The sequence below is a fragment of the Castanea sativa genome, chromosome 2 (assembly GCF_040712315.1).
Source record: "Castanea sativa cultivar Marrone di Chiusa Pesio chromosome 2, ASM4071231v1".
NCBI classification, from domain to species: Eukaryota; Viridiplantae; Streptophyta; class Magnoliopsida; order Fagales; family Fagaceae; genus Castanea; species Castanea sativa.
Genome location: NC_134014.1, coordinates 31,348,391 through 31,360,854, shown reverse-complemented (window position 1 = coordinate 31,360,854; position 12,464 = coordinate 31,348,391). Strand labels below are relative to the sequence as shown.

Here is a 12,464-nt window from a genome sequence, read left to right as displayed (position 1 = left end):
TTGCTCCAAAAACCATACCAGTCCAACATATGCAGCAATCCTACTTGACAGGATGATTAACTAAATGTAAATGATGAGTTATGATGATGAAATTGCCTCCATATTAAAGTCATGCGTTGACACTCATGTAAGTAGGCATTAGTGAGATTTGATTTGCCTGTGATATTACCTGAAAGAAATTGTGTTGGACAAACCATAGCTGGTCAATCAAAAAGAATGAACAGAATGCTTTACATTAGAGGCATATGAAAAGGCTTAGGGTTCTTTGCATATGGACAGTATGGAAGTGATGGATATGGATTCAAAGTTATCAAGGCAAAAATCTTCTTCTTTGTATCACCAATGATCTCACATTGCACCTCTTACCTTATAAGGATCAAGATTCTCGATAAAATAATACATCTGCAACATGCATGATGTATAATGAGGATTATGACCCATCTAATTCTAATATAACTTTCTCAATAGCCTAAAAATCATACTTTTCTAACATTCAAATTGAACACCTAGGATGCATCATATCCTTGTTTTCGCTCTTACAACCCTTCAGCTCTGCATCCTTGTCTCACCTGATTTCTTCAGGCAACCCAATATTCCATCAATTAGCTTGTCCTTGTTAGTATCAACTGGGTCAGAAACAAAAGAATAGGTCCTTTGAGGTTTTTGCTTCTTTACATGGTTACCCGGATAAGTTTCACTGTTGGTTCCAACTGTAGATGAACCAGAACACTTCAAACCATCTGTTGAACAATCAACCATGCCATCAACATTCTCCGACTTGCTCTTTCTATTGTCACCTTCCTTAGTGCTGTACCATGAATCAAGGATTTGCAGTAGTGAGCTATCTTCATCGTTTATTTTCTTCACTTGCCCTTCTGGCCTACTTAATGCAGTAGAGGTCTCCTCTTCTGAATCAGAAAAGTCATCATCTGAGACGGAAGGTTCATAATCAGGATATTTTGGCCTTTCTGTTTGTTCTATAGCTTTCCTCATTAATATGGATTCCATTTCATGTCTTGCAGAACTTGCATTGGCAACAGGCCCTAATTCTTCCCACGGAGAGTCAAAATCATCATCCTTCTTTGCTGCATCAGACAATTCACTATCTGAAGTAGTGACTGAATGACTAGCATTACTTTCTTGACCATCATGAACACCAATTTCCAGGCCAGAACGATTTGAGGCTTTACCAGATGGAAAGATATAAGAGGACTCTATTTTCACCCCGGGCATTACCTGGAACAGGGAGCCCAGCTTATGGTATCCAATCTTTTGTAAATCAAGAGGATAGCCATACCTCTCAAGGAATAGTTTTCTGAAGGAGCCCATGTCATATCCCTCTGGATACTCCTTTAATATCTCAGTCACAAGCTTCTGACAATCAGCTAATATATCACTTCTAGACCGGACAGAAGGTTTCTTGTTAATGACGGGTGGAGAAACTCCAGTATGAAGAATATTTTGATACTTCAAGTCTTCATCATGTTTTGGTGATGTGCCTGAAAATATTGAGCTCAACCCATTTGATCCGCGAGATTGAATCATAGCACTCTTTCCAATGGAAGAAGTGAGTTTGAAAGGTGATGTCTGAGAGGGGCATTCCACCACCCATTTCCTCTCAGATATTAACAAATCCACCAAGTGAAGGAGGTCACTTTCACTTAGAGATCTATGAGCCAGAGGCCCTTCATTTTGCAGATTTTGTGCCATCTCTTCCCTGACACAAATCACATATAGCAGAATAATATTAGCAAATGGTAAATTAAGTGCAAGAAAATTATCAAGTTTAAACACCAGAAGGAGTTGTCCTAGCATAGCATTTAAGGAAATAATAAGGTTGGAGCACTTTTAGGTTCAACAATGCCATTGACCACAAAAGTATAAATATCAATTTCAGAATTAACATCAATCAGTTGAGATCTGTATTTAGATCATCAAGTGATACAAACTACGCCAAAAGTTGCAGTTTTGTTGAGAAAACCAAATAGGCCAGAACATGACACATGAAAACCCTCACATCATAGTTATTTTTGAGGCTCTAAGAGGGTCCAATGTAATGAGCTTCCCTTGGAAGAGTATCTGGTGATTCAAGGCTTCAGAAGTTGCTTTCTTTGCGTAGATGAGAAAAAAACTTGACCCGTGAAATGATAAGAAAACCCACACAAATGTAGTGGTGGAACTGTGGATCACTTAATAATGCATTGTGCAGTTGCTCATGAGTTGTAGTCTTTCATTTATTCTGTGTTTTGGGTTCACTGGGTGATGCCTTAAAGAGTGGTGGATTCACTTGTGGGATGGAGGAATTGGTTCATCAAACAAGGAAGTTGATTCACTTGGAATGTGGCCCCTCTTTGTTGAATGTGGATTTTATGGAAGGAAGGGAAACAATCACACATTTAATGGGGGTGGGGGTCTTGGTTATTGAACCAAAATCCTTGTATTTGAGATCATTGTTTTTATTCTCTGAATTAGTATGCATCTCGTTGACACTGACCAAGAAAATAAAAGTATGCACCTCATTGTAGATTTTATAGACTATTCTCTTTTCAATTGTAATTCTTTTATATCCTAATTATTTAAGAGAACTTTCTATACTCAAAGGCAGGAGTTGTAAACCTTTTGTTAAATATCATTCCATCTAATGCACCTCAACTCAAATCTATGAAGAAAAAAAAAATCTTGTAAACAAATCCCAACAGAAGGACCAGGCATCTGATATATTTAGTCACTATATGTAGTTTAATTTGAACTCTCTCTCTCTCTCTCTCTTGACTAGTTCATATTATGCCAATGCTAAGAAAACAAGGAACAAAACCAAATATTTAAACTACACAGCAGCAGAAGCTGGATAAAATGTAGTCATCAGCAGCATGAGGAAGAAAACTGCATAAAAACAAAGAAAAATAAGTGAATGCATAAAACCTGGTCCATGAGTGGGAGACAATAACTGAAGCATTGGGTGTTCCCATAAAAGATTCCATGTCACTCCAAAAAGAATCCTCAGAAAATAACTCATGCCTTTTGGAATAATCATTTATCTGGTCCAGTTTTTGGTTGGATTGATCACTCAATATATCAGAATTTGGGTCAGTTCTCCAAAATTTACACCAATATACAATCTTGTTGAAGAAACCTGGATTTGTTCTTGATGTGTCACCATATGCTTGAGAACCTATAGCAGTTTTGCTATCTGTATCTGAATCATTATTGGTAGAAGAATGTGGCACCTGGCATATTGGATTAGCTTCCTGACTTGTTGATTTTGCATGTTTCTCCTTGAATTTTGCCTTTTCTGAGCCATTTAAAGAAGCAGAATGCTGTTCAGAAGTGCTTTGACTTTTTTCCTCAGAGCTAACACTAGAAGTAGAGCATTTTTCTATAGTGCTTTGCCTTTTATTCTGGGAACCACCATCACTGCTGCCAAAATATTTTCTCCAGACTCTTCTGAACAAACCCGCTTCAAATACAGAATCCTGCTCTACCACAGGAGGCCAATGACCCTCACTCTCAACAACCTTCTCATTAAGTGGAGAATGCTGCTGCAGCTCCCCCATGTTTAGGTCAGAGGATGGAGGCAATGGTGACTTCCCCTCAGCTCCTGTAATAGATCTGTCAAGTGAAAAAGGCTCTTGCTTTTTTTTAGGATCCTCCTTCACATTTGATTCAGAGGAATAAGTAAATGCTGGCTTCCCATTTACTCCTCCAGCAATAGATTTGTCCTCACCATTTGACTTTGAAGTTGCAATGGGGGCCTGGATTCCATTATTAATAACAGGTCCAGTCAACACAGCTGGATTGCACTCAAATGGTTCATGAATTTTAGGGGTGAGACCATGCACAACAAACTGACCATCACCCCCAGACTGAAGCTTTAAAATGTGTGGCATTGACAGAAGAAAGCGAGAAAACTTTTTATATCCATACAAATCTTTGTCAATGCTCACATTACTTTTTCCCAACTCAGAACGAAGTTCAGTAATGGAGATTCCTTTGGGGTGAGAATTCAATACATGACGAATCAGCTTCATCACTGTCTTTGGAACAGGACGAGGCTTAGAATCTGAACTAGGTTCAGGCAAGTCCTCTGCCCGTGAGCATGCAGGTTGCTCGGTAACTGAGAAGGGATCTTCAAGACGCACCTTAGAGTGGCCATACCAAGAACCATATGGACCATCTGGGGGTTGGTTAAAGTGCTTCCCAGTAAGGGATTCCCCTCTAATCAAAGCATGCCAATGCCACATGATACTTGCAGCGCTACAGAGAACACTGGGAGCACTTTCTGGACTTGCGAGCAGTATATTGTAGTTGTTCATTCTTAACCTGTGTAAAATGCTAGCAAAGTCCCTGTCGCCCGAAATTAAAAAGAGATGTGCTGGTGGAGGATTTTGAGAAACCCAATACATGAGATCTACAAGAAGAGACCTGTCAGCACTGTTCTTTCCACCTGCACCCATATATGTAAAGGTGAACGTAAATTATTTGGACTAGGATGTACTAAAATGTCATTGAAGTGAAACTTATGATACAGATAACAATATATCTCCTGCTCATCCACTAAAAAGACATGCATAAAATATTTTAAAATTCAACAGAGAGAAGATTTGGAACAAACGCATCATCAATAATTTAATTCTCATTTTCCTAGCTAAGTGTAAAATACTACTACCTTCATATTTGACAATGAAACTTATGGTACAGATAACAATATAATCAAAATTTTAGATCTCATTGCTTTGTTTATTAGGCGTAAGGAAAAATTTATAATTTCAATTGGATATAAACTTTTCCAATATTTTACCAAAATTGAAGAATATTGAGTTGCAAGGGTTCAAATTTATTATATGACTAGTTCATGATAAGTTATGAATGATTTGCTCTTCCTTTACCAATATACAGATATGTATGGGTGTGGCTACTTCATTTCAATATCAGCTAAAACTCCAAATATAATCCTTACGGAGACATATTTAGCTAATACTACAACAACAACAATTAAACCTTAGTTTAAAAACTTTGGGTTTGGCTATGGATTTTCAACAAACTAGTCAAGATGGGCCACATTTTCTTTTCTCTATTCTATCAGAATTCATACTCTCTATCACAATCTTAATTGACAGGTCCTTTTAACTAGTTCTACTAATGTTACGTTAGGTCTTCTTCTACGCTTTTCTCTTTCCCTTGACTTGAATAAACTCACTCTTTATCACAAGTGAATTGATAACTCTCCTCTACCCATGACCAAATTACCTCAAGCACACTGTCATGTACTCAATTTTAGTCCATACTTAGCTGAAAGCTTTTAGATTCTAAAGCATCTCTGCAAATTTCTAACTTAACATTAACTCCAATTCTAGCTTCATACACTAACACCACCATATCATCAGGAAAGAAAAAAAAAAAACAAAAAAAGCATGCTTTTTTCCTCACGATACAAGAACTTCACAAAGTGAGCCCATTCAATAAAAATTCAACGTTATCCCACATACTTAAACTCAATTACTAATCAACAACAATCCCAAAAATATCTACAAGAACTCAATCTACAACATTATTTCAAGAAATCAAAGCACCAAACCGTTGGGAATGTGCGTGAGATTGATCCCAGTGGATGACAGCGCCTCCTGGTTAGCCCTTGAGAGCTGCAAAACATCTCCAAAAGCAGTGATCGTAACGGGACCCTTTATCCCATTAGTCCTCACCGCCGCGGTTATCGTATGCGCAACCTTGAAGACGTTAACTCCAGCTGGCAAATTGCAGTTCTCAAAGTCCCACCAAACTGACACCCTCACATTTCGAGACTCCTCGTCGTGGCGTTTTGCAGAGAAATTGGAATGGGACGAGTAATGCGATGATGAAGATTGAGAGGTTGAGAAATGAGAGATCTTTACAAGTAGTGGAGAAGAATTAGAGGAAGTGAAGAGTAAGAGGGTTTTTGGAGAAAGTAATGGAGGTCTCATGGCGGTGGAGTGAGAAAGATAGGGGAATTTGGGGTTTGGGTTTGGAATTTGGGGTTTTGGGTGTGAGATGAGAAATGGGTCCTTCTCATTTCATGGTGATATATGAGAAGGAATTGCTGGGTTTTTGGGATCTGAATGAGAGGGTTTAGGTGGAGAAGATGGAGGTTACCTAAAACCCTAACGCACGTGCAGTGCACATGCGGTGACAAATTGGGCCCAGGGGCCAAATGTTTTAACTATAATGGGGTTTAACAACTTTGCTATACTGGAGGTGAGGCCCATTTTATATTTGGAACAATTTCATTTCTCTTTTCCTCTACTGCCCCCCTAAATTCAAACATTGGATAATACTAATATATATGTAAAGATAGGGTTCTAAACTTAGGCTTAGGAGTTAGGAGGCCCATCCTTTTTTTTCGAACTTTACTTTACTTTATGAAATATTACTAAAATCACATGGAGAAAGATGATTAAGTGGTAGAGAGCCCTTATGATCCATCACACTCATGAGTTTGAGAGTTGTGGATTCAAGTAATGGCCAGTCTCATTAGTGCCCAGATGGCCTCAAGTTTTTTTTTATTAATATCAATCACCAAATACCACCTACACAGTCATGAAAAGAGAGGTGCTACGTCCACAACATTTTTACAACAAATCATAAGTGGTTAGTTGTTATTGGTTCAAATTTGAACCTAACACTAAGATTACTTTTTTGCCCCAACAATAACAACCAGTAACATCCTGCCACTTAGGATTTGTTGTAAAAATGTTGTAAAAATGTTGTGGACATATCATTTCTCGTCATGAAAAAGTATGAAAAATTTTATGTTGTGATTATGTGATATTAGTTAGTAGTTTCCATTAGCACCCTTACCATAAATGTTCCATGATTCAAGTTTTGAATCCTGGGGGCTGGGACGGGATAAGCTGAATGCCTAAAACAGATTTGTGTAACTAATAAAAAATTAATTGAAATTTGAGAATTGAGATTGATTGAATTGAACTTAAGTAATAAGTTATGCCCTTTTTTTTTTTTATCATCTTCCCTTTGTTCTTCTGTATTTGTTTAAATTTTGATGGATTTCAGATGTTAATTAAATTTAAAATGATCTATTAACAAGGTTTTCTGATAATAATTTTTTTGAGATGTTAAAAATATTGTTATATTTCCCCAAATATAACATTGCGAACCATGTTAACAAACAGCCAAGAGGGAATGAAGAAGGAAGATTGAGGAATCAAGTTTATGCCAAGTGCCAATGTATTCCCCAAGCCCAGCCCTACTGGCCAGGGCTGAAACTAGTTGACCCGAGCCCATTACATTTTTCCATGCAACCTAAACCCTAACGACAAAAGCTAGCCTACTCACCCTAAAATTATTAGTATTGGGCCAATTCCAGGCATATTTGTGGTGTCGTGACTAGTTACTGTTTATTAGAGGAGAAATTCTATTGGTGGCATGGGTAAAAACCAAAAACCCTGTTTGTTTGTTTTTTTTTTTTTTCAAAGATGAAGAGCCTGATTGGTAACCCATCTCAAACTTACATATTTACATTTTAAATAATATTACACACATTTTTACACACTTTTTCACCAACATTTATTTCAAAAAACTACAAAAATCTCATCTCAAACTACTCTATCAAATAACCTGAAGTTTTTGATAGTTGTGAAAAAAATTGTTCAAATATTTTAACTTCCAGTAACAATTACTACTTTTTTTTAGTAATAAATATGACTTCTTTTTCTTAGATAAATTTCGTAAATGTAAATTTCAAGCTCATCCAAAGAGTGTTCTACTTTCAAAACAATTTTAGCTTTTATGAGCTCACCATCCTTATTTACATGTTAGTAACGTGGGGCTAGTCCTAGTCTACCAATAAAGAGATAAAAGACAAGATAAACTAAAAGATTGTGTTTGATGGAGATTTTAACTCATTTAAGAAATTGGGCAAATTCAATCAAAATATACAGATCATCAATAAAAAAATAAGAAAAAAATAGGAAACAAAAAAGCAAGCGAATATTGACAAATGGTGGGACGGAAGCTTTGACACCTATCAGTACAACTAAAACGAACAAAAAACTGTCATTTCTGTTTACAATATGGGAACATAACATATTAGATATTGAGTGAGACTAGATAGCAAATATAAAAAGAGGAGAAGAAATTTTTTGTTGGACATACACTTCATCAATTTTATCTTTTATAGATTATAAAAGGATATTGGAGGGGGGAAATGTCCTCAAGGTCCAAGCCCAACCTGCCCTCAAACACGATCATGAGTTAGCATCTTGTCTAATGTTTGGTCCATAGCCACAACTATGTGGTAACTCCATTCATCTAGCCAATCAACATACTCCAGGTGCCGATCATATCATAAGAGAGCTTGAGAAAAGTGATTGATCGATTATGCCAACTTTATCATCTACTCGTCCAATCACTACCTCTTTTCACCTTTTGTATTAAATGCAGTGGTGTAAGTTATTACCATAAAATGTGGTGGGGGAGGGAGGGATTCTAAGAACTTGTCTCCTTAGTCAACTTGAAAGGGGTGAGGATTCTAAGAACTTGTCTCTTTAGTCAACTTGAAAGGATGATGTGTTTTTAAGTTTATGTATGATTTTCCTAAACCTCAGTTGCAGACAAAGTTCTTTTCACTAACTTAAACTTTGGAATGCCTCCCATTAATCCTATGAGTTAATTTGAAGTTTAGAAAGTATGCTATTCAAATCTAGTAGATTTAGATTCAGTAAATTCTAACAAATCCATCATTTTTTTTTAATGTTGAAATACTTTGTATGATTCCTCTAAAAAAGTGGATTGAAAAACAAAAACAAAAACTCACCCTTACAAGTATTAATTAGGATCATATATCTTCCTTTGAGAGGCCCCCTTATTTTTTGGGGGGAATAATTTTAAAAGCCAAATTCTAATGACTAATGTGTCAACATTTTATGGCGGACAGATTAAATGTGGTGGGCTCGACCGCTACTCACTATCACAATGAGGCCCATAAATTTCATGTACCGCTCCATCTTTTATATTTCCAAGTTGCTTATAATTGGATTGGGATATTTATTTTTATTTTTATTTTTATTTTTATAGTAAATTTGGATTGCTTTGCTCCTTGTTTCACGTTGATATAGACCAATACCACCCTAAATTAATCTGACATAATTGCACACAAAAAATGTTGGATTGTGCATACCAAACTTGCCTTAAAATGTTACCAGTAATTTTTAAAATGAATTTATTTTTGTGTCACCAGTCCAAAGTTCATCACTAAAACGTGCAAGATATCTCTTTGGACTAGAATTGTAACCAGTCTAAAGAAACCTGCCATGTGATGTGATGCGATGCATGACCAAACGGACAGAATTGTTAACCATTGCTTTCTAATAAAGATCTTTGGATTTGATTAATCATTGCAAAGGAATGGTTGATTTTTATTTTAGACCAGCTAGAGTAATGGTTTATGGATAAGGGCTGAGTTGGTCCGGTGCAACTGGACCCTAAACCTAATCCAAGTCTCTAATTTGCTGCTACTCTGCTAAGTTTGAGATTGTTTGGGACTATTGTGGATATGAATGAAATTGGGATTTTTTTTTTCTTTGGGGTTCAAAACATGAACCAAAAATATTTTGGTCATTTAAGATAAGCAAATATATTAAAACTAAAAAAAAAATAAATAAATGAAAAATAAAATTAGTCTATATTATATAAGACTTAAAATAATTCTTTCTTATTACATTTTAATTTAATCATTTATAATCTCTCAAAATAGAATTCGATGTTCTTTTTAATATACTGAAAATCATCTATGATTGATTTTGTACTTAATTTCTCAATAATTTTCTTTTTTCAATATAAAAAAAACTAAAGGTTTCATTAGAAAACACCCATCTCATGTTTTAAATATGACAAGTGTAACTTACCCTATTTTCCAATTTTCTGCATATGCACTTTGAATAACTTACCTTTCTATGATTGACTGATTTGGAAAATGATAAGACTTTGTGGGAGGAAACGTGAGCAAACTTGTGGAGTCCAATTGTTAGCACAATGATTAGACTTTCATTAGCACAATCGCAAATCCCAATCTTGCACATTCATCTCGTTTTATACATGCCCTGATTGTTTGGTTCCCTTTGTTTCTGATTTGGTATACAATCAAACACAAATGGCAGGGGTTAAATTTCAACAAAGTGACAAGCCAAAAATGAATATCGTGTTCTGTTGTTTTAGGCGATATGTTTGTTTGTTTTTATTATAATACAAATATAATTTTGCAGTTGGCATTCTATACACAAAAAGTCAGTTGGCTCATAGTTTTCTTCTTGTTGTGGACCACAACCAGTGTTTGGACATTAGTTTATTTGGTTAAGATAAAAGAAACGGAAGAAGAAGATTTTAAAGATCTCCAACCCTTAAATGATTTGGACAATCAAAGTACCACATGGGTGTGAATTGATGCCTTTGGCTTTGGGACCCAATTTTAAGATTGTGTCATGGAGAACTATTATTTAGTATTACCTAATTCAATGAAGTCCTGCTTATGCCATGGTAGCTGAGTGCATTACAGCTCTGTGCTTCCATTATTTTTTCTAAACAAGAAAAATTATTAGATATTCTTAGAGTATTATAAATGCGTATTTTTCATTTTTACATAAATTGTGAGTCTCACCATAAATTTAATTAGTGAGACCTACAGTTATGTGAGAGGAAAGAATACGCATTTATGGTACTCTGAAAATAACCAATAATTACCCCTAAAGAAATAGAAGAATATATATATATATATATATATATATATATATATATATATATATATATATATATAACTTTAGATTTATTAAAAGTCTTTTCAATAAATTAGTTTTTTTGTCCTAAAAGAAAATGGGAGGGGAATATTCGAATCATTAATTTCCTTTCCATCGTGATTGTGTTACTCTGCTTTTTTATTTTTGCTTTTGATTTCTTTTTTATTGCTTACATTTTTTCCAGCTTTTGCCAGAAAGTAACAACTTTTTAAATAGATTTTTGGCAAACTTTGAATCAAAGTAAATATGGGATCCACACGTTTTTTTCGAGGCAAATCCACATTAGGTCGTGTTTACCTTCATGAGAAGAGAGAGATCATTACAAATTATACTCATCCAAATAACACCCACAAAGGCCTGTGCTGAATTCATGTTGAAAATCTCAAGAGAAACAAAAAAAAATAAATAAATAAAATCATCTCTAAAATATACTAATTGCCGTTTCTTTTGGGATTTTAAGATTTCCTTCATATGGGTAATTAAAACTTGGTTGTCGTTTGAGATTTACTCTAACCTTTTGGTTCTCTTCTTCAGTTATAGTCTTAAATCCTTATCCAATTGAATGTTTCATCTACTACAAAAAACGTAGGCTTTATCCGCGTTGCAAAAATGCAGCTATAGGCTATAGCCGCGTTTTACAAACGCCGCTTTCATTGTGCAACAATAGCCCCTTGTGGGGTCTATAGCTGCGTTTTTTTAAACGCGGCTATAGACCATCTTTGGGCTGCATTTAGGAACACAGCTAAAGCCCCTTACATTGGGTTTTTCTATAGCCGCGTTTTTAAAAATGCAGCTATTGCCTATAATTCTTGCCCAAAACAATTGCCAACACTCAACAAATGCAACCAATTGCTAGCAAACAAAACAAGTTCATTGCCAAAAGATTGCATTGCCCATATAATTTACATAAACAAAACAAGTTCCCAACAAAAGATTTTTACATCAAAAAATGCATATCCCTCAAGGATTTTTTACATCACAAAAAATTGTCAGCAAGCATCATGGTACTTGAATTGGGCTCACAAAAATCCCTAAGCTTGGAACACTTGAAAACAGTGCAAACACTTGAAAACACTCCTGTATCGTGAAACTATCAGCTACATTTAGCAAGTGTAAAAAGGCATTTATAAAATGTTCACTTGAAAGGTTTTTGGAACAAGGATACTTTTCTATCTACATTCATGGTTGAACTTGTCTAATTTGAATCTTATAGTACATCTACTTCCCTACTTCTTGCTTCATATATACTAATGTGGGACCTTTAAAATGGAATAAAACCAACAAAGGCAGGAATATATCTGATTTTTATTTTTATTTTTTTCCCAATATAGTTGTATATGTGACACACCTACTTGCATTATACAGGTTAACCATGTCACTTGACAACACGCACACTAGGAAAACTTTTATAACTCACTTCTAAGTATTACTTATGAAAATTGATTGTACTCCTAAAAATTAGGCAATGCATTTCAATGTCATCCACATAAGTGGAAACAATGTCATAAACATCCCACAAATTGAACTGCTCATAAAAGAACAAGTCAACCAAAGAGTACAACAATTCAAGAAGAAAATAAATTCTAGAAAAGAAACAAGGACAAAGCAACACACCTGAGTTTTTCCCAACCGAGATTCAAGGTCCACTTCATAATCACTATGTTTCAAAGGCTTCCTCTGCAC

At 35.3% G+C, this 12,464-nt stretch overlaps 1 protein-coding gene across 1 annotated transcript; it reads right to left on the bottom strand.

The window, feature by feature from the left end:
* Nucleotides 1–288: 288 nt before the first annotated feature.
* Nucleotides 289–6,090, bottom strand: LOC142623303 (uncharacterized). The gene is made up of 3 exons (XM_075796699.1): nt 5,576–6,090; nt 2,923–4,444; nt 289–1,717 (listed from the first exon to the last, which is right to left on the bottom strand). Exons 1-3 carry the CDS (start codon nt 5,955–5,957, stop codon nt 547–549), a joined length of 3,075 nt encoding a protein of 1,024 aa, XP_075652814.1. The 5' UTR covers nt 5,958–6,090; the 3' UTR covers nt 289–546.
* Between the last annotated feature and the right edge of the window lie 6,374 nt (nt 6,091–12,464).

Coding starts and splice junctions, on each gene's coding strand:
- LOC142623303 (XM_075796699.1), bottom strand. CDS start 5,957: ATGAGACCTCCATTACTTTCTCCAAAAACCCTCTTACTCTTCACTTCC. Junction 4,445..5,575: donor TCTCACGCACATTCCCAACG/GTTTGGTGCTTT, acceptor ATATGGGTGCAG/GTGGAAAGAACAGTGCTGAC. Junction 1,718..2,922: donor GTCTCCCACTCATGGACCAG/GTTTTATGCATT, acceptor GATTTGTGTCAG/GGAAGAGATGGCACAAAATC.